The sequence below is a fragment of the Vespa crabro genome, chromosome 1 (genome assembly GCF_910589235.1).
Source record: "Vespa crabro chromosome 1, iyVesCrab1.2, whole genome shotgun sequence".
Classification (NCBI taxonomy): Eukaryota; Metazoa; Arthropoda; class Insecta; order Hymenoptera; family Vespidae; genus Vespa; species Vespa crabro.
Genome location: NC_060955.1, coordinates 18,933,813 through 18,953,657, shown reverse-complemented (window position 1 = coordinate 18,953,657; position 19,845 = coordinate 18,933,813). Strand labels below are relative to the sequence as shown.

General features: G+C 30.5%; 3 protein-coding genes across 6 annotated transcripts; 1 reads left to right on the top strand and 2 right to left on the bottom strand.

The window, feature by feature from the left end:
* Positions 1-807: 807 nt before the first annotated feature.
* LOC124423933 lies at positions 808-9,962 on the bottom strand. Of its 3 annotated transcripts, none has more exons than XM_046962333.1 (17): positions 9,377-9,962; positions 8,271-8,697; positions 8,069-8,166; positions 7,657-7,882; positions 7,287-7,488; positions 6,985-7,206; positions 6,772-6,921; positions 6,242-6,590; positions 6,028-6,158; positions 5,712-5,957; positions 5,381-5,636; positions 5,088-5,312; positions 4,810-4,990; positions 4,556-4,726; positions 4,343-4,484; positions 4,074-4,272; positions 808-3,995 (listed from the first exon to the last, which is right to left on the bottom strand). In XM_046962333.1, the coding sequence occupies exons 3-17, from the start codon at positions 8,127-8,129 to the stop codon at positions 2,908-2,910; spliced, it is 3,849 nt and encodes a 1,282-aa protein (XP_046818289.1). In that variant the 5' UTR covers positions 8,130-8,166; positions 8,271-8,697; positions 9,377-9,962; the 3' UTR covers positions 808-2,907. The 3 variants fall into 3 exon arrangements, with proteins under 3 accessions (XP_046818289.1, XP_046818279.1, XP_046818272.1); XM_046962323.1 differs by having other exon boundaries at positions 808-4,272; positions 4,556-4,646; positions 4,698-4,726; XM_046962316.1 differs by having other exon boundaries at positions 808-4,272.
* A 425-nt stretch (positions 9,963-10,387) lies between these two features.
* LOC124425676 (SCY1-like protein 2) lies at positions 10,388-14,394 on the bottom strand. Of its 2 annotated transcripts, XM_046966347.1 has the most exons (7): positions 13,387-14,394; positions 12,973-13,311; positions 12,578-12,880; positions 12,108-12,495; positions 11,669-12,044; positions 11,151-11,565; positions 10,388-10,651 (listed from the first exon to the last, which is right to left on the bottom strand). In XM_046966347.1, exons 1-7 carry the CDS (start codon positions 14,047-14,049, stop codon positions 10,634-10,636), a joined length of 2,502 nt encoding a protein of 833 aa, XP_046822303.1. In that variant the 5' UTR covers positions 14,050-14,394; the 3' UTR covers positions 10,388-10,633. The 2 variants fall into 2 exon arrangements, with proteins under 2 accessions (XP_046822303.1, XP_046822295.1); XM_046966339.1 differs by lacking the exon at positions 10,388-10,651 and having other exon boundaries at positions 10,694-11,565.
* Positions 14,395-14,492: 98 nt separating this feature from the next.
* LOC124425682 (protein KRI1 homolog) lies at positions 14,493-18,498 on the top strand. Its single transcript, XM_046966361.1, has 9 exons — positions 14,493-15,458; positions 15,575-15,681; positions 15,769-16,158; positions 16,238-16,554; positions 16,628-16,809; positions 16,894-17,144; positions 17,219-17,482; positions 17,570-17,727; positions 17,800-18,498. The coding sequence occupies exons 1-9, from the start codon at positions 15,341-15,343 to the stop codon at positions 18,455-18,457; spliced, it is 2,445 nt and encodes an 814-aa protein (XP_046822317.1). The 5' UTR covers positions 14,493-15,340; the 3' UTR covers positions 18,458-18,498.
* The last annotated feature ends 1,347 nt before the right edge of the window (positions 18,499-19,845 follow it).

The window sequence follows — 19,845 nt, the reverse complement described above, 5'->3', positions numbered from 1 at the left end:
TAAAATAATAGTAAATAATAAAACATAACGCTTAATACGCGAATGATAATTATAAAAATATATTTGCCATGAAACATATGAGTTACTAATTAATTAATAATAGTTAATAGTAATTTACTAGTTGAATTTTGAATGTGTTTGAAATCGATATATCAATTTTGTTAAAGTAAAACGAGCACTTTAACAAAGGTTTAATAAATTTATTATAAAGCAGGACAAATGAGAAAAGCGCATTAAGGTACAAGATAAAAGCAAAAATCATATGATTTTCGCGAGTATTAGTATAAAAAAGGTATTATCTTATACGTATTATTTAATAGACAGGTCACAGATAGAGTATTTCGATCGTTCGATAAAACCTGCTTATTTTCATGTCGATTATTTGGCAGGCAAAAACAAATGATCATGTAAATTCGAACATATTACTTACTTATCGGTAATATAACATTGATTATTATACAAAAACAATATTTGTATATTAGTTTTCTTTTATCTTTTTTCTCGCGAATGGTTGTTACTCTTGAAATAGATCTTATCTTTTGCACAAATAGATTCCAATAAAAAGAATATTATACGAATGTAATATTAATTCGAATGAATTGATGTATCTTGCTTAGATAACATATCCCATGCGTATAAACATTAATGACATTTGTTTGCGATATTGGAAGTGCAAAATTTTCAAGTAAAATATAAATAAATATATACCTAAATCGTGTACGTGTCCTCCACGGTGAATCTTTGGTGTGCGTGTGTATGTATAAATGTGATTGATGTATGTACAAATGCACTAAAAACATATAGATCTGTAATTTGTACCCTTTTTCATTATAAGATCAAATACATATAATCTGCGTTAACCTTACATATCTAAAATACATCTGATCGCAGGCATATCCCTGTGTTATAACCTATTATATACAGTTTCATAAAGTTTTTCTGTCATTTATTTGTTTGTTTTTTTTTTTGTTTTTTTTTCTTTCTTTTCTTTTTATTTTTGTTTTTTTTTGTGTTTTTTTTCTTGTTTATTTTTTCTCGTTTTTTTTTTCTTTTTTAATAATATTGCTCTTCTCTCCTAACACGTTATGGCAGTCTTAAGGCAAAATCTATATAATTCGCACGAGTTCCTGCATGTAACTCTTTACTTTATCCTTTTCTTTTCTTTTTTTCTTTTTCACAAAAAATTAAGCTAATGCTCTCACTCGGCTTGTGTCTACGTGAAGAGATCAATGTGTTAAGTAATTGATTAATCCTTTTATTTTCATTCTATATATATATATTTTTTTTTTTCTGGCTAAGGCAGATGCATGCATTTTGCATCCAACTCATTCGTTCTTATCTAACTGAACTCGATTAACGATTCTAATGTTTATAACTTTTTCTTTTTTTCTTCTTTCTCTTTTCTTTTTTCTTTTTTCTTTCTTTTCTCCTTTTGTTCACACGTTAATCAAATCACAAAATGTATCTTTTTTTTTTTTCTTTTATATCCGATCGAAATTGATTAGATCGCCAATACTCGCATCGGAATTAAGTTTCCAGAAGCTTTAACACGCCAGGAACTTTTACCATAACGTATAATTAACTTGATTCAATTCCTTTTGATTTTATTTAAAATAAAAAATATTTTCATTATGTCATATTATCGCATATATATATATATATATATATATCGTAATAAGGCTCCTCCGTTGCCAATCATATAATCGTAATTAAATCATTATTACTGAATCTCATTGTTTAGCTGATATGTTAGCGATAACATCAGTTTCAGAATCGATTTATTCAGAAAATTTTCTGCATTCATTTTGTATCCTCTCGTGTATCTTCTCATATTATGACAAAGCAGAAGCCATTTATTATTTTCCAAATTTTTTAATAGAAGAAGACATTAGAGGAGCCTCAAATTGGCTTCACTTGTTATCGAAGAAAATGAAAGATTCTTCCTCTATCGATTTACAGAGACTTTCGATACGTTTTGACGAAGATCAATTAAAGGGATGATGTATAAATTCCATATGAAGCCATTGAAAATGTATGGGCGCCCTGCACCCTATATACTATTTCATAGATATATTAAGTATTATACGATATAAATTCTTTTTTCAAATTCTCGCATGAAATAAGCGGTACGTATATTAATTAGATGAAAGCGAAATGGAATTCGAATGTTTTGAGAAAAAGTCAATGATTTTCTCATATTTAATCTAATAAGGTTGTAACGCCTCGTGATATGTTTACGATGTACTACTTCGTCCTACATGTTAATTAAGAAATTGAAATTCGAACATTTTTACATTAGAAGGAAGCATCGATAAAGTGTTAATTCTTTGATAATCCCATGGTTTCAACGAATGTACTATAAACGGATGAAATAGTACAATTAGCAACAATTCGTTAATCTCCTAAGGCACAGTCAATAATTCCTGCTTTTTAAATAGTTTGTTTGTTTGATTTTTTTATTTTTTTTTTTTTTATTTTTTATTATTCTCTTTAATCTTGTTGTTCAACGTATCAAAAGTTCAGCAAAGTAGAGGAAGTATGGCGATCTATGTATGTACACATACAATTCAATTTCTTTTTCATTGGAATATCTATTAATTCTTAAAGGTTAATTGCAAGAACGATAACAATATTTCTATGTATCATTACGGTGTGCCACAGACACGTTGATTTTTTAACGTCGTAAGACGTTTGGGACGATCATTTCTTTACTATTGTAACGACAGATAAAGACGCTGTATACTTAATATTTACAGTTAAAAATTAATTCTTTGGCATATGAAATTAATAAGATCACAAAAATTGAAATTTCTTGGGACGGAGCTCTTTTCTCTTTAAAGGTGGCGAGTACGGCGAACATCCCTTATTTTTTTTTTTTTTGATTTTAATTATTTTGATTTGTATTCTTTATGTACTGGCTTTATTATCGATATACTCATCGTCTTCGTCCGCATATTTGATTTCGTTTTCAGACTCTCGAATTAAATCATAGAAAGACTCGTGCGATTCATCCTTCATATCCGTCTCTACTCCATAATCAGGACTTAGAATGTCTTCCTGAGGCAAAACTATTCTTTTCTTATCTACCTGTCTATGAACTTTAACCGGAGATTTTAAACACCCTCGCGAAAATTCCATCATAGGAATATTTACAATATCTAGATTCTTTTTATTTTCACTTGGTTGAGTGAAATGCGTGAAATCTTTGTACTTGTACTGTACAACATTTGTTAAATCCAAATTTGAAAGGAACGATTTCGACTTCTCGTTGTCCTTTGTTTTCTCTAGATTCTGCTCGCTTTTCTTCTCATCCCCGACGGTCAATTCTTCGTTCTTTTTCTCGTCCTGAATAATACTAACCTTGGGTTTGTGTCCAATGTATGACAACAATTTGGAGTAACTCGTATCGTGACGATTTCGTTTAACGCTCAAAGGTGACTTTATATTCCTATCTTTTTCCTCTACCTGAGCGACGCTATTATCGACACTATTGACGTTTGTCATGCCACTCCTATTATTGTCTCTTGATGAATTTGGAAGATTCGCTTGTTTGTGTTCAGCCATCGATTGGTCGGCAGTTTTTTCCGGGGAAGTATCCAACTCACTTTTCGAAATTGCCGTTGAACTCTCGTAGAGCCGATTTGGAATAATATTCTGAAGTATCGTTCTATCTCTAAGTGCTTGCCCGGATAACGATTCCTCGCTCACTCTGATTCTAGAATCCTCGAGTATTCGATGAATAGGAAGTAGTCGTTCGATCAGCATTTCCTTACCATCATATGAGTCCTCGTCCGAAAGAAAATTTCCCTTAGAATCGCATCTTTTTAAAAACTCCTCGTCAAGTTGGTCGATATTAGGACAATTGCTTAGATTGGATTTGGATTCCTCAGCTCTCAACATTTTTATTCTTCTATACTCGCTGGGAGTTAAAGTCGCACCTTCCGTATCTAGCACCAGTCCTTCCCTTCCTAGTTGTCCTTCCATCAGATGACCGTCTACATTTTCCATGGGAATGATATCAGAATCCGTAGACAACAACGGTGGTATCCAGACTAAGAAAGCTGGGTCCATACCCAGATAGGAACCTGGAGCGGCTCCTGCGTTCGCAACATTGTAGTCATAGTAATCCAACTCCAGGTCCATTTCGGGATTAATTAGACTGAATTCCGATCCTGGCCCATGAAGCAGACGTTCCCGATTTCGACGATCTTTCGTTTCCTTGCCGGTACGCAAAGTGGGTACATTCGAATAGATTCGTACCGGTGAAAATTCCTACAAGAAACAGAAATTTAGGAACAAGAGTCTGACATGTTGTAAATTATTTTATAAATCTGTATCATACCTTTCCTTGCAAAGCATTACTTGGATTATATTGACAAAGCTTTGGATTATTCGTACTATCATCCGATGCAATTTGAATTTTATTCTCATCTATCGTTGAATCTTGATCGGATGTAGGACTTTGTAATCCTAACGTTCGTAATCTATGAACGTGAGAATAAAATTTATTTCACTATTCCTACAATAAGAATTTTAACTAGACGTGAATACCTACTTCACAGGTCGAGCATATTTCACTTCAGGCTGACCAACAAAAACGATATTCGACATGAAAGATACGCTCTCGGTAATGTCCTTGCTAGAAACTATAGTATTTTGTGAGCCACTAGCTTGCGAGTCATTTAACTTCAATGTACCTGATTCTGCAGTAGTCTCGTCCTCGTACCTATTTTATATAATATTTTCTTACTTATATTTTATGGTTTATGAATTTCTATTGATCAATTTTATCGATAAGATATTACGTACTCCGCTTGAGTTTCAGAGCTATCATAATCTTCTTCCGCTCCGCAGGATGTATTCTCGAGCTTCGTATGATTAGGTGTACCTCTTCTGGACAATCCAACTAAAGAAACGACTTCGGAGATCAAAGTTGCGGAAGATAAAGCCTTCTCGCGTCTCATTGTGCTTGGTCCAGAGTCGCTATATACTAAACAAAAAAGATATTAAAGAACACAACGAGAAACAATAAATTGAAGCTAAAATAAAACGATGTTCACAAAGAAATTATTTCGTCCGAGACTCACCGGAGTATTCGCTCAAATTATCCAAATCTTCGGCGATATGATATTTCCTATACTTAAAGGCAAATTGCAATGCTAGAGAAATAGATACGAAAAATATTAACATTAATAAAGACGCTGCAGCTAAGTGGGCAGGTGTCATCCAAAATATCCATTCACCAACAACGGACGTGGAATTACGTTTAAAAGGCACCGACATTAACGTTTGATTCCCTTCTCGTGGCTTATCTACAAATAATACAATAAAGCAAATGCAAACGTTACATATACGTACAAAGCTTTCTAAATATACATACAAAGAATAACAGCATGAGCTAAGAAACCACCGACGCAAGATTCACCAGCTGCTGTTATTTCGTCACTTGAGAACTCCAGTAGTAAATGTTCACCAGTAGAAATAACTGTTTTCGTTGGAGGAAGAGACTTATCAAAGGCTATATCTGTTAGAAGATCTGCGCTCAATGAATCACCGTCACGGACACGGAAATATTGTCCTGGACATGGAAACTGTGCTTGATCTACGTGCAGTCTGACTACAAAGTTTGGTCTTGCCTGTTTGCATTGCAAATATAAAAGAGAATTTCGATCAATACTATCGTTGAATACGTCATCTCGAGATGGACCTACCTCTACCAACCAAAACGATCGGCCAGGACAGGCCTGTGTATTAGCTGCTAAAATTTTTCTCGAATTTTCCTCTCCAAGAGTGATTAAACATCCACAACGACACTTTACTCCGATCTGTGCGGTAACTTCCGGTCGTATTGCTGCTAATTCAGCACCATGGTGACATTCCCAATCAGCCATATTCCATGTATCTCGTAAATCGAGCCATTGAGAACCACCACAAGATTCCGTCTCGACGGCTTTTCCCTAAAATAAAAAAAAGTTATTACGAATACAAATCAAACTCTGCAGCTGAATCAAGAAGAACGAATCAAACCTGACAAAATTTAGCACCGTATCTTGGCGGAGGAGTGTCGCAAAATCTATAACGATTGCGAATTCCACCTATGCAGGAACTGCTGCACGGTGTCCACGGACTCCACGGTCCCCAACCACCAGCATCATTTTCTGAGCGTCAAAGAAACATATGTTAACGTATGAAAGAAACCGTGTTACGATTCGTAATTGCTATATTCGTGAATATTACTGACCTTGAAGGGGAAATGTAGGGATACAAGAGAGTTTCACTTCGGCCATCGCCCCTGTGATAGCCTGGCTGACATAAACGAAACAATACTCGATGAATTTTTCCGTAAAAATGTCGCATTCGAAGGTCAATGTGTGTTTTCCCGGCATAGCTTTAAGCTCCGCTATGTAATGAAGAGTGGAAGGTGGTGCAAGCGATCGAACGTCGGCCCTAAGGCGACCATAAACTCGCACACGATCCCCTTGTAAGCGGCAAGATGGATATTCGAATATAACTGGCACTCCTCCTGATCCTTCGCAAGGATAAATCGATCGTGCATGGACACTGAAGACAAACTCTTCCGACCAATCAACCTATGTAAAAAAATTTATAAAAATTTTTATACGATCAAATATTTTTTATGCGAAAAATATAGGCAATAAAAGAGCAAATGACAATGTCAATGTATCTGATTCGCTCTTTTTTTATTTCTTTAAGAATTATGTGTTCAATTTGTTATACATCCTTGATGATATATAAGAAACTAAAACTTACTTTGATGTATGCACTCGTTGTTGGTGCATTAGGATTAACTGGAGATGCTTTCAATCTAAGAGCATAATCACCGGCAAGTCCGAAATACTCGCAACGTAGAATAATATGCTTTTGTGTTGGAAATCCTGTTATTTCATCATGATAAAGGACCTATGGTGGAATAATGAAGTATTACGTGTGTTACAATTTGTAATGTCTATTTTTTTCACTTACTTGCACACGACTTTTGTTTTGTGGATCACAGGCAATTGTACTGGAACCGCAATAAATTAATTGTAAAGTATATGCCGCAGCTGGAACCTTTTCGGAAGGTTCGCAAGAGATCTCGCTGTATCTTAATGTTGCTGAGATCGGTTCGTTTGGATAAGTTGTGAATCTTTGACGTTCCAAAAAAAGAGACGGCGTTGGCCACTTTACGTCTAAGGCATTGCTCATCTAAAGAAAAATGATTAACATTTTTTTTTTTATAGTTTTATCTGAAGATACTTGTCAAGACGATATTGAAGGATCAATACCTGAATGGTGGACAAATCGGCGATATCCGTAATCTTCGATGGTACTGTGGAAAGTTTATATTGAAGTTGCAAAGTATAAGTACCTCCTCTTGAAAAAAATCCACATGGTATCGTTAGAGTAACATTTTCACCCTTTTGTGGCAAAGTATCCAATGGAAACTCGCCGATTAATTCAGACGTGAGACCATCCAGAAATAATACCCTAAGATATATCGAATTTATAGAAATACATAAGTATTAAATAATCCGCAGAATTACATATGTAGGTCGTGCCAGTTCGATTTGTTCAGAGACGGAGTTGTATTCATTTTTTAAGAAAGAATCGTGATGATAAAAAAAAAAGAAAGTGTAAAGGAAAAGATAACTTTACCTTAAAACGAGAGGATTATCCGTCGTTGAATCAAAACTTTCAGTACTATTTTCTTCTTCGGTAATTTCTTTTTCCGTTTGAATTTCGGTGGGAATCGTGGAAAATCTTTCCTGTGACGATTCCAATATAAAAACTGTGAGATCGCCTGACAATGCAACGTGTGATGCAGGAACAATAACTTTGAGTAAAATTGGCTCGTTGAGACTCGCGATCGATCTTGATGTACCTATGATCAAATGATCGATCGATGAAAATGTAGCGCTAATTTTTCTGTTTCTTTTCTTTCTTCCTTTGAAACTATGTACATTTAAAGATCCTCAAAATTTGGAAATATTTTTACGTAAAAACGTAAACACGGGGTATAGTGCATGCTTGGACTAATGACTGCGCGCATAAGCACGCAAATAATTACCACAGTTAAGGAGAAGAATAATCAATACTCCTAGCGTTGACCATTCAAATGACCAAGTCATCTCCACTTTCTCGACTTTGTTTTGCAGACGATGATCCCTATAAAATCATTCGATGTCATCCCGTTTATCATCTAACAATTTATCTAATTTACGAAACGAAAGATAATATTATTTCATACGATTAACGTTATAAGATCGTACCGATTGTTTTTGTTTTTCGTTTAAAAAAGTCGTAATTACATTTTCTTGCTAATCATATTACATCTCGCGAAACTTTCATAATAGTGATCCTTTTATTTGTTCGTTGAGAGAATAGAGATAGATACAATCTGTCTCGTTTTATTTTTTAATTTATATTTTGAACGTTTTTCAAAATATTCTCGTTCAATTTACAATGGTACAATGTTCCCTGCTATGTTTCACACCCTGCATTGCGTGACAAGAGGAGACAGATTCATTACCGCCATGTTGAAAAATTTCTGTGGTCATTCTGGGCATTCGATCTTCGGAACTTGCAGAATCCTTTTCTTTTTTTTTCTTTTCTTTATTTTCAACGTGAAAGGAAATTTTATTCTTTCTTAGTGTTTACTCGTTAAGTATGATGAATTCGCAGAGTATTGATTGTTCGCTGTGTTAGAATATAATAAAAGATTATATTTTATTATAAATTTTATTATAAAAAAATTATGCAATATATATATATATATATATATATATATATATATATATATATACATATAGATAACGTCACTCAAAATACAGAATTCTATTTTTAATTAGTATAACTTGAGATAAACGATTTACTTATTGTAAAATCTGTGATATGTTTTAAAAAAATTGTATCCATAATGATTTTCACTTTATACATTTTTTACTCTACTTATAATTATATCATAATACTAAGATTATCAATTTCCGATATTATAAAAAGAGAATCTGCAACTTGTAATTAAACGATGAGTTGCGTGTATCACAGAATATACACGCAAAACATGATAAGAAAAAGTGAATTAAAAATGCATTGCATAATGCATTATACATATCTGGAAAGTTAAATGTATCCTATATTGTAACAAATTACTTTTTACTATATTTATTAAATAATTTCAAATATTATAGAATCATAATTACATTACACTAAAAAATATATTAAAATATATTATTTCAGTGTAATATATAAAAAATGTATATATTAATATAAAAATAAGAAAAAAACATTTTGTTTGAATACAAATTTTATATACGACCTTTAAACAATCTATCTATTAATTTTAAATATGATTTGTTAATAATAATTCTTTACTTACATTTATTGCATTCTCCCTGTCATATGATACACACCGATGTACACACATCTTCCCAAGACGAAAGTTTTCCATCGTAATGAGAATTTATGTCGAAATTCCCATAAAAAAATAATTCGCATAAAATTATAAAAGTAAACGATATTCAAGCGCGTCCACGTTGACGTGTATATACTATAAATATTATCGGTCTAAGACAACAATATCGTATGGTGTATGGAAAGACGAAAAGAACGATGGTGTACTATAAGCAACTTCTTGACAGGGAGAAGAGAAGGGCAATGGTAAGCCGTAGAGTTTACTGAAATCGATATCGAAAGGCGTATCGGATAAAATTACAAACGTCACAGGAGCACACACTTCTATGAAAATAAAATCTCTTTTTATCCTTTATAAAAAGAAAAGGAATATTTCGATGTTCATCGTATGAACGAATCAAAATGGCGAAAGCCATAAGAGAAATGTATTTAGTAAATAATCCGGTGGACGCTAGACGTCGACATACATACATAGACGTTAGGATGGAGTTAAACGTGAAAAAGTACTCCGTCGAGGTGACGCGCACGTTCGCAACTAAAGTTGGGGTGGAAGAGGCACCCCCTCTTTGCCAGTAATTCCCACCCCTTAGTCGCAAGGGTGCCGCCGCTTGTCGGGGGTGAGGATTATGACAGAAGGCTGCCTTCGATGAATGAACGCATGAACGGCTCCGATTCGCACGAGCCACACGCTCTCTCGGCAATTACGTTTTTCGAAAGAAAGTATGAAAAGGGTCGAACAATTAGTGTACACCCAGTAATGCCACTCGAATACGATTTCTTTTCATAGAAATAGCACCGTCGAGTGGATTGTCCTCTCGCGTCCAACTAATTGGACTTGCTTCCTATGTATATACACGAACGGTATTTTGAGTAATTATTTTCTATTTTTAGAAATTAATAATTTTTCATTACTATCAAAGAGAACAGAGTTACGGAAAGAATAAGGAAAATATTTTCTTAATGCGAGAAATATTAGTCAACTTTTTTTTACTCTTTACTAATCTTAATGTATTACATCGTTTTATTATTATTTTTAAAGAATAATAAATTTATTTTTTATTCAAAGTAGTATCATAGTATCAGTAAATTGTATGAATCGATAAAAAATATTGATTTATACAATCAATTCATAGGAGTTAAATTAGACAGAGAGTGATGTATTTAGAGATTACAAATATGACCAAATTCGTCAACCCTTTATGCCAATTACAATATAACATGATCATATCTCGATGGGTACCTATCACATAAATTAAAAAATTAAATAAATCATTAAATGAAATAATATCAATTATCGTGCTATATATTTCATGGATATGTATGGATATAAATTGTTGGCATGAATACCTATAATAGCGATTCTGTAATAATGATGCAAATTTATTTAAATAATTAAATTGAATTTTTCTGAAATTCTGATTTTATAATTATTGTAGTACGAAAACTGAAGCGTTTTTAATCCTTTTTTTTGTGATAACTGGAATGATCTATCAGAATTTAATAGTACATATGTATTATTCTTTTACTGCCAAATCATTCAAATGTATTAAAATTCTAGACAAAACGATTATTTATATCGTTAAACAATTAATCATAATTTGTATCGTGAATTTAATATTGCACGTAATTTTTATTCACTAACTAAGTAGATCCATAATATCTTGATTAGATAAATTCGTTTTTGTTTGTATTTGTAAATTAGGTGGTGAAGCCATTGGTTGAAGTATCTGAGAATTTACTTTTGATCCATATTCTGTCTTCCTTGTAAGATTCGTTTGTGGAGCCCAACTTGAATTTAAATTATTAGGAGACGTCATCATGTTCCATGAAGTTTGATTCGAATTCCAATTTGTAGATGAAGTAGTATTATTCATGGTCCAATTCATCATTTGACTTGACATGGGTGATGTCAAAAATTGTGAATTTAATTGATTTGTATTATGATTATTCCATGTTGTATTTAAATTTTGACCAATATAATTTGATTGCGAATTCGGAGACTTAGATGCTGATAAATTTAATTCATCTAAATTATTTTTCAGTAACGTTGCTGTTAAATCTTTAGGTTGTGGCTTGGAAATTGATGAGATTGTTTTCGGCGTTAATGGCTCTTGAGATTGTAATCTTTGATGAGTTTCTTGTTGTTGTGCCAATCTAAATTAAAATAAAAATGCATTATAAAAGTACACATTGTGTACATTTTGTTGTATGTATATAAGATTAATTTTATATTGAACATCATTTTTCATGATTATACCTAAACTTTTCTTCTATTGTTAATCCATTCTCCATACCAACACACTGTTTTACCATATTTATAGATGGTTTCTGTGCTGTTACATTGATATCATTTAATATATTTTGTTGTGGGAATGTAATTTGTGTTGTTGCTGATAATTCTTTTTCAAACTGTTGTGTTTCACGTCGTACAGCATCTAGTTGTTTAAGAGCTTCTCTATGTTCTGTAGTTACTCTATTAATCATATCGATCACCAATGTAGAAAGTGTTTCAAATTGTGATGAGCTAAGGTTTTGCTCTATACAAAGTGGCAACAAAAAAGGTAATACTTTTGTTGCTAATATTTCTTTACTAATGCCCATTTTGCTATGTGTCAATAATAATCTATATATTCCTAAAAACAAATAAACATATTTAAAATAATATTATAGTAAAATATATACTACAAATAACATACCTATAATAGCCATTAAAATAGCAGGTTCTCCTGTATGAGGAATTTCTTGAAGAAGTGGCAATATCTCATCATAAACCAACCAGCGGTCAAAATTTGGCAACATTTTTGCAAGACATAATAAACAGTTAACACGGATTCCTAAAGTTGCACTACCATTCGTTTTTTTATTTAAACAAATCTTTTTTATTTTAGGTAGTATTGCATTTTTCATAACTGGTCCTTCAATCATAGTTACTATGTTTGGCAATGCTGTTAAACAAAGTTCTTGAAGTTGTTCCCATCCTGATTCTAAAGCGCGCGTAAGCATAGGAACTATATCACTTTTAATAACATCTGCAGGACACAACTTTAAAAGCAAATTTACTTGTTGCATTAGCACTAGACTGATCTATAAAAAGTAATGGAATAAATTAGAAGAAATGTATAATAAAACGAATTGTAACAATATTATTAAAAAGATAGTATTTCACCTGTGGTGGATCCTCTAATGCAAGAACAGGTTTTAAATTAGGAAGAATATGTTCTCTGAATTCTTCTATCTCACAAGATTCCATAACTTGTAAAATACTTGGTAATACGAATGGTATCATTGGTGGATTTACCAATTCTTTATACAATGATGGTAATACTCTATGAAGTATGACGCGATGTGGTAGTTGTTTTAAAACTTGTGGAAGACCTTTATAAAATTGTGACTTTTGGAGATTATCCCATTGAAATAATTTGTCCAAATAATTCAATGTTTTCACTCCGATATCCATAAAATATTCGATCTAAATTATATGATTATGTGTTAAAAATAAAATATATTTGTATTATATCATTGTAAGTAAATTTAAAGTAAATGTTTTTAAATAATATTTACCTTAATAAATTGATGGGGATCTGGCCTTAATTCAGGGCTATGACTTAACATTAGTTTAGCAGTATCTCTTAGATTTTCTGGAACTGAAAATAATTTAGACGACACAGCAGATCCTTTAAAACTTTCTAAGAAACGTTTACACCTGGACAAATCATTTTGTGATTCATGAAGTGGACGATTATCTGGAGAATGTATAACATAAATTAACATGCCTAAAGAAAATATGTCACTTGATGGACTATTACTGCTTGCCAATATGCATTCAGGAGCTTGATAATCTAGTTGAGGGCATGTCACATATGGAGCGGTAGGATCATATTCTGTATATGACCAACTTGGCTAAAAGCAAATATATATATAAAATAATTAATAAAATAAATCTAATTTATGCATGATTTATTTGATATAATTTACCTGTTTGCTATCTGTACTTTGATTCAAGGCACAAAAATCAAAACCAAATATTTTCCATACACCATGTGAATTAATAACTATTGATTCAGGACACAAATTTTGATGTAGAAGCTTTACATCCCCATGTAAAAATGCAAGTCCTTCGCCAAGTTGTAAGAGCCCATAACGTATTTCAATATCAAGAAGTTTATAATTCCTTAGGTTTGTCGGAAGTGGTTGTGGAACATTTTCCAAATTACCTAATGCATTAGCTAAACTAGCAAAGACCGGTTCAGTAGCAAATGCAAGACTGTCTCTCGATTCTTCGAGTGGATGTTGAACAGTTAATATTTGTGGATGTCTTAATTTTGTTAATTGCATTATTCCACGCTTTAACGTTTCCAATATAAGTTCTCTATCTGTTTTCGATGACCATCTTTCCAGAATACGTTTCTCAAATAAAAATATAGCTGCTTCTTGCTTCGTTGACTTTTTGTAACCACTATAAACCTTCCATAATAAACCTGGTCCTGCACTAGCTATATGAGCAATTACTTCGAATTCTCTAGTTACAGGATTACCAGGTAGAACACTGGATAATTGCGAAAGGCCATATGCTGTATTATGTACAGTATTAGTAATAGTATTGCTTACGGTATTTCTTAATTTGGTTAGAACATCCATTTTAATATTTTATATAGAAAGATTGATAGATCATATAATATTTTTGATAATAATTTAAACTGATTTTTATTACTTTCACAAAAAACTCAATTAAACTTATTAATATTTTCTTTATCGAAATTCCCTTCGATAACTTACAAATTGTTCGAACTGTCACTTAACAAACAAATTGATTCTGCTGTATCGTATGAGTCACCTGTCAGGATTACTCTTAATATTTGATTCCTTTCTAGGAACAATTGTTTTTTACTAAGTAAGTTTTAGTTTACTGATAAGATAATATTCGTACAATAGATAATAGATTATTACAGATTTTACTTATAAACATTTAAGATTGTTCAATGCCTTTCGTTCATAGTAAACGCGATTCTAGCGACACGTATGGACAAAATATGAACTACAAGTGCAATAGGGAAACCGTTCTCAATATGCGATCATTGTATCGGTACATACATTTAGGTTATATCCCTCTTTCTTTAATCGACCTAGCTGTGAAAGAAATTTTTGTATATAATAAAAAAAAGCAAAAATCATATTTTTGCCAAATTATATTTTTTTGAAGATAGTTTAATTGTAAAGTGTTTGCTTATAATATAATTCAACTTATTGAAGAGCTGTTTAAACAGTCATTAACTCAAAACATAATAGCAACAACAATAGAAAGAAAATAAATGCATATATTGAATTACGAAATATGTAAATATAATGGTAAAAATAAGTAGAACAAAATATATTATATTACTGTCGAAGTATAATTAAACATGTAAAATGTAAGTACTTTAATGTTTATCATTACTGTTGATCAAAGAAATCTACTTTATATTGCTGAAACAGAAATCTTCGATACCGAATAATGGTAATATTGTTCAAAGATTAGTTTATTATAGAGAGATGCGATTCTTACTCGTCGGAATGTAAAGAAAAGCTTTAATAATTAAACAGTTAATCATTTATTTCATGAATATTTCACTTAATCTTATAGTAATACAATTTACATTAATATAAACTTGTAAGATTTATTTACATTTCTAGTGTAAAGACAATTTCAGAGAAGTATTTTATTGCTGATAAATTAATATTCATTCGGAATTATTTATAAAATTTTTTTATTACATATGTATGTGTAAGTACTTACATTAGTAGTATTGACACTTGTAATGATGTCACTGCTTTCGAGGCGCTGTACAGAACACATGGCAGATTTAACCTGATCTAACCTAAATGGCAAAGTAAAATAATGTATGAAAATATATCTATTTTTTAATTTGTAAAAAATATTTTATGTATTTAAATGACAATGCCAACATTGTTTATTGGTGATAATTCCGACTCTGATAAAGAGTTAAAAGTAAATACGGATTATGCTCAGAATTATGATAATTTTCGTAAAAAGGAAGAACTTAATAAGTGTAAGCATTTATAATTTAATATATTATTATAAATATATATATACATATATATATATATATATATATATAATTTTTAATAAATATTATTAAATATTTTATTTGTGTTAATAATACAGTGAAAACAAAGTATGGTGTAGATTTGAATACTGCTGTAAGTTTAGATGAAGAAGAAGCAGAATCCGATTCTAGTTCTAGTTCTTCTGAAGAAGATAGCGAAGGAGATGTATGTGATAAAATTATATTTATTTAATTAAATATTTATTTAATAACAATTTTTATCTTTTATTAACTTGATATCGATTAATTCTAGAAATTAAATGAACAATTCGATAAAGAATTCTATAGAACGTTAGCTCGTTTAAAGAAAAAAGATCCTCTTATATATGATAAAAAGACAACATTTTTTAATAACGTAGAAGATCAAGCAAATGAAGCAGAAAAAAATGAAGAAAAGAAAAAGAAGAAAAAAGAAAAAGTTATGTTTCTAAGAGACTATGAACGTAAAATCATAACTGAAAGAGAAGGAAAATACAGTGATACTGAAGATGAAATTGAGATAGAACAGAAGAAAGATCCAACATATACAGAGGAGGAACGTTTACTTAAAGAAAGTTTTAAGAAAGCATTTAATGATGAAGATGAAGATGAAGATACTGAGCTCTTAAAGCCAAAGGAAAAAAGTGAAACAGAGAAACAGCAGGTAAATTAATTATTGTATTTATTCTGAAATAGAAATTATGATAGTTATTCTACACATTAAATGTTTTATGATTATACAGGAAGAAGAAGCTTATAAAGAATGGTTAAAAGGACAACAAAAGGATATTGATCCTAAAGAACAAGAAGAATTTAAATCATTGCGTGATTTTTGGACTGATCCTAAATTAGATCCAAATGAAAAGTTTTTACGAGATTATGTGCTTAATCAGAAATTTTTAAATAAAGAATCTTCTATTGAAGATTTAAATTATAATGAAATGGTTCATGACAGTGATGAAAATTTGTCAGAAGATGAAAATCAAATAAATAAGCAAGAAGAATTTGAACATAAATATAATTTTAGGTTTGAAGAACCTGATCAAGAATTTATTAAAAGGTATATGATTATTAATAAGTAATCCTAGTTAATTATAATTATTAATTTCTTTATTTATAATTTATTTTTATAGGTATCCACGGACAATGGAAAGCTCACTTAGAAAAAAAGATACTCGCAGAGCACAAAAGAGAGTAGAATTGAAAAAAAGAAAACAAGAAGAAAAAATACGTAAGAAGGAGGAATTGAAACAATTAAAGGCATTAAAAAGGAAAGAAATAGAAGAGAAAATAGAAAAACTTAAAGAAATAACAGGTATAAAATATAAGTGAAAGTATTACAATGATATTTATTATAATAAAAAGTTATTGGATTTATAATTTATTGCTTTGCTTATAGGAAATGATGATATACATTTTAATGATATCGATTTGGAAGGAGATTTTGATCCAGCAGAACATGATCGAAAGATGACAGAAATTTTTGATGAAGAATATTATGCTGTACCAGAAGATGATATAAAGCCTGAATTTCCAGATATTGATGAAGAATTAGGGGTTGATAAAAATTGGGACGATTTTGATCCCCATGTCGATGAAATTGTTGATAATGAATACGATACACCACATTGTGAAGATCCAGACTTCAATGTAACGATTTTATATACTGCATTATTAATTTACAATATATATCATAGTGTTAATTTTGCATGTTTTCATATTAGATGGACGCAGATTACGATGGGACACAGAACTTTCAATCAGAATTAGTGGAAGGGACGAAAAAGAAAAAACGAAGAAGACGTACTAGATTTGCTGAAATTATAGCAAAAGAAAAACCAAAATTTGATCCAATGAAACATCCATCCTATGAGGAATACTTTGATCAGTATTATGGATTAGATTATGAGGATGTAATTGGTGATTTACCATGTAGATTTAAATATAGGAAAGTTGTTCCAAATGATTATGGTTTAACAGTTGAAGAGGTAAACATGAAGTGTTCAAATGTATAAATATAGACAAATAATGTCACTTTAAATATTTAATGAAATTATTTTATTTTTTTTAATAAGATATTAACGGCTGATGATAAAGAATTAAACAAATGGTGTTCATTGAAAAAAGCTTTACAGTATAAGCCTGAACACGTAGAACAAACGCATGTCAAGGAATATCAGCGAAAGGCTCAGAATGAGGCACTAAAACGAAAAATACTTAAAAGTTTATATGCGTAAGTATTTTTGATACATAATGTATTTATATTATTTCAGTTTTATATATAATTATTTTATAATTATGATAGTCCTGAAGAGCCCGAAGTATCTAATGAAAGTGATGAAACAAAAACGAACGAAACAAAAACGAAACGTCGACGTAAAAAGAAGAATTCTATTATATCTAACAATGTTACACCTAATAATATTCATTCGGAAGATATAAAAAATAATAATGACGATACTGTTCAAATATTAGTTAACGAAAATGTGGAAACGAAAGAAATTACGAAAGTATTACATGAAGATGAAAATACGACAGTTACCAATATTACAGAATCGAAAAATAATAAAAAGCGAAAGCGAAAGAAAAAAGAACATTCCAATGAAATTGAATCCAAGAAAATAAAAACAAACGATACCGTTTACAATAATTTAATAAAAGATATTAAAAATGTTCAACAGAATGCTGTCGAAAAAATGGAAATAGATTCGAAGATCGATAAGAAACACGTTGAAAAAACGGTATCAAATGTAAAGACAATTTCTAATGAATTTAATTCGAATAAAAAACATACTATTCAGAAAACAAAGAAATTCAAAATAGGTAAAAAGAAATTTAAAAAGAATAAACAAGACGAGGCAAATAGTCAAATAGCTGCATTGGATGCATCTAGATTGAAAATGTATGGAATAAATGCGAAGAAATTAAAAAACAAATTAAAATATGGAAAACAGAAATTATAATTCTTATAATTTTTAATTATAAATTTGTATATAAAAGTTTATTAAGGCTGTTTATTAACCCTGCTTTTATAATGGTTTACACCAACAATGAAAACAGACGTAATTCTTGACCGATTTTAATGGATAAGATCTCATTTTAAAGACGAAGGATTAATCTAGGACCCTACTTTTTTGAATTTTTAAAAAAGCTTTATATTCTTTGAAAAAAAAAATCATGTTAAAAATGATATTTTTTCAAACATAGTTTATGCACAAATAAAAAGCTTTTTCAAAATTTAGATAAAACGGGGTCCTAAATTACCCTCTAAATAAGATCTTCGTCTTTAAAGTGAGGCCTTGTCCATCAAAATTGATCATGAATCACTCATGTTCTTATTGTTGGTGTAAATGCTGTTTTCGACATTTTTCGTCAAGAAAAAGTTTTTTATTGTAGCGCTCTTCGAAATTTACGGTAAAAGAGAAGCACGTATTTACACTATTGATTTCCATATTGCACATGAATGAGATATGTTTGTTTTGTTCGAGTGATTGATTGTAAGTAATTAATAGAAGAGCATTAAGTGATCCTAAGTAAATTTCTTCGGAGATTTATTCGTGAATGATTCCTGTTTTTTTTTTTTTTAAATTTATTTAGTAAATTATGATAAAGTCTTTTTGTTCAAAAGCGTTTATAATTATGTCAAATTTTGAATATTTTAATGCATTTCTAAATATTTTTCTCGTGCAGAAATAATAAAGAAACGATAATTCTAGTAAAGAATGAGGAAGAAGACATTCACGATAGATAATCTCTGGATTACAATCTGGATTTATACTACGTATGTAGTATATAGTATAGTATATACGTATGTAGTATAGTATTTATACTACGTTGTAATACTACGTATGATTTGCTTATAATAATTAAAATAATCATTTGTAAGGAGGGTCTAAGGGTTTGTTTTATATTTTTAAATAACGATCAATTAAATATTTGATAAAAGAAAAATCTCAATAGAGTCATTGCTTTCGAAATAAAAATGTCGAGTAGAGTCATTGGTTTAGAAAGAAAAAAGTAGAATAGAATCATTGCTAAGCAATAAAAAAATTTGTAGAATCACAGCATATATTGTGAATATATTACCTAGAATATATTAATCATTTTTTTAATCAAATAATAAATTAATTTCCGTTTCTTTTATGACGCGAGAAGGTATTTCTCGAAAAGATAGTAATGAGTTTCTATTCAAAGAGATAAGTCTTTGTTTTCCAAATATGTTGTGTTATGGCTTTCTCCCATATTTTAGAATTTAAAATTAAATTTTGTTATTATACATTTTGAATAATGATCAGTTAGATTAGAGCACAAAGCAAAGAAGAGATTATTAGAGACAAAGCTGAAGAGGACT

Excerpts from the sequence above, each read along its gene's own strand:
- LOC124425682 (XM_046966361.1), top strand. The coding sequence starts at position 15,341 with ATGACAATGCCAACATTGTTTATTGGTGATAATTCCGACTCTGATAAA. Across the intron at positions 15,459-15,574 it reads AAAGGAAGAACTTAATAAGT|TGAAAACAAAGTATGGTGTA; the intron begins GTAAGCATTTAT and ends TTAATAATACAG. Across the intron at positions 17,145-17,218 it reads GTGAAGATCCAGACTTCAAT|ATGGACGCAGATTACGATGG; the intron begins GTAACGATTTTA and ends TTTTCATATTAG.
- LOC124425676 (XM_046966339.1), bottom strand. The coding sequence starts at position 14,049 with ATGGATGTTCTAACCAAATTAAGAAATACCGTAAGCAATACTATTACT. Across the intron at positions 12,881-12,972 it reads ATCCCCATCAATTTATTAAG|ATCGAATATTTTATGGATAT; the intron begins GTAAATATTATT and ends CATATAATTTAG. Across the intron at positions 12,045-12,107 it reads TATTTTAATGGCTATTATAG|GAATATATAGATTATTATTG; the intron begins GTATGTTATTTG and ends ATTTGTTTTTAG.
- LOC124423933 (XM_046962316.1), bottom strand. The coding sequence starts at position 8,129 with ATGACTTGGTCATTTGAATGGTCAACGCTAGGAGTATTGATTATTCTT. Across the intron at positions 6,591-6,771 it reads CAACGAGTGCATACATCAAA|GTTGATTGGTCGGAAGAGTT; the intron begins GTAAGTTTTAGT and ends TTTTTTACATAG. Across the intron at positions 4,485-4,555 it reads AAATATGCTCGACCTGTGAA|ATTACGAACGTTAGGATTAC; the intron begins GTAGGTATTCAC and ends TCACGTTCATAG.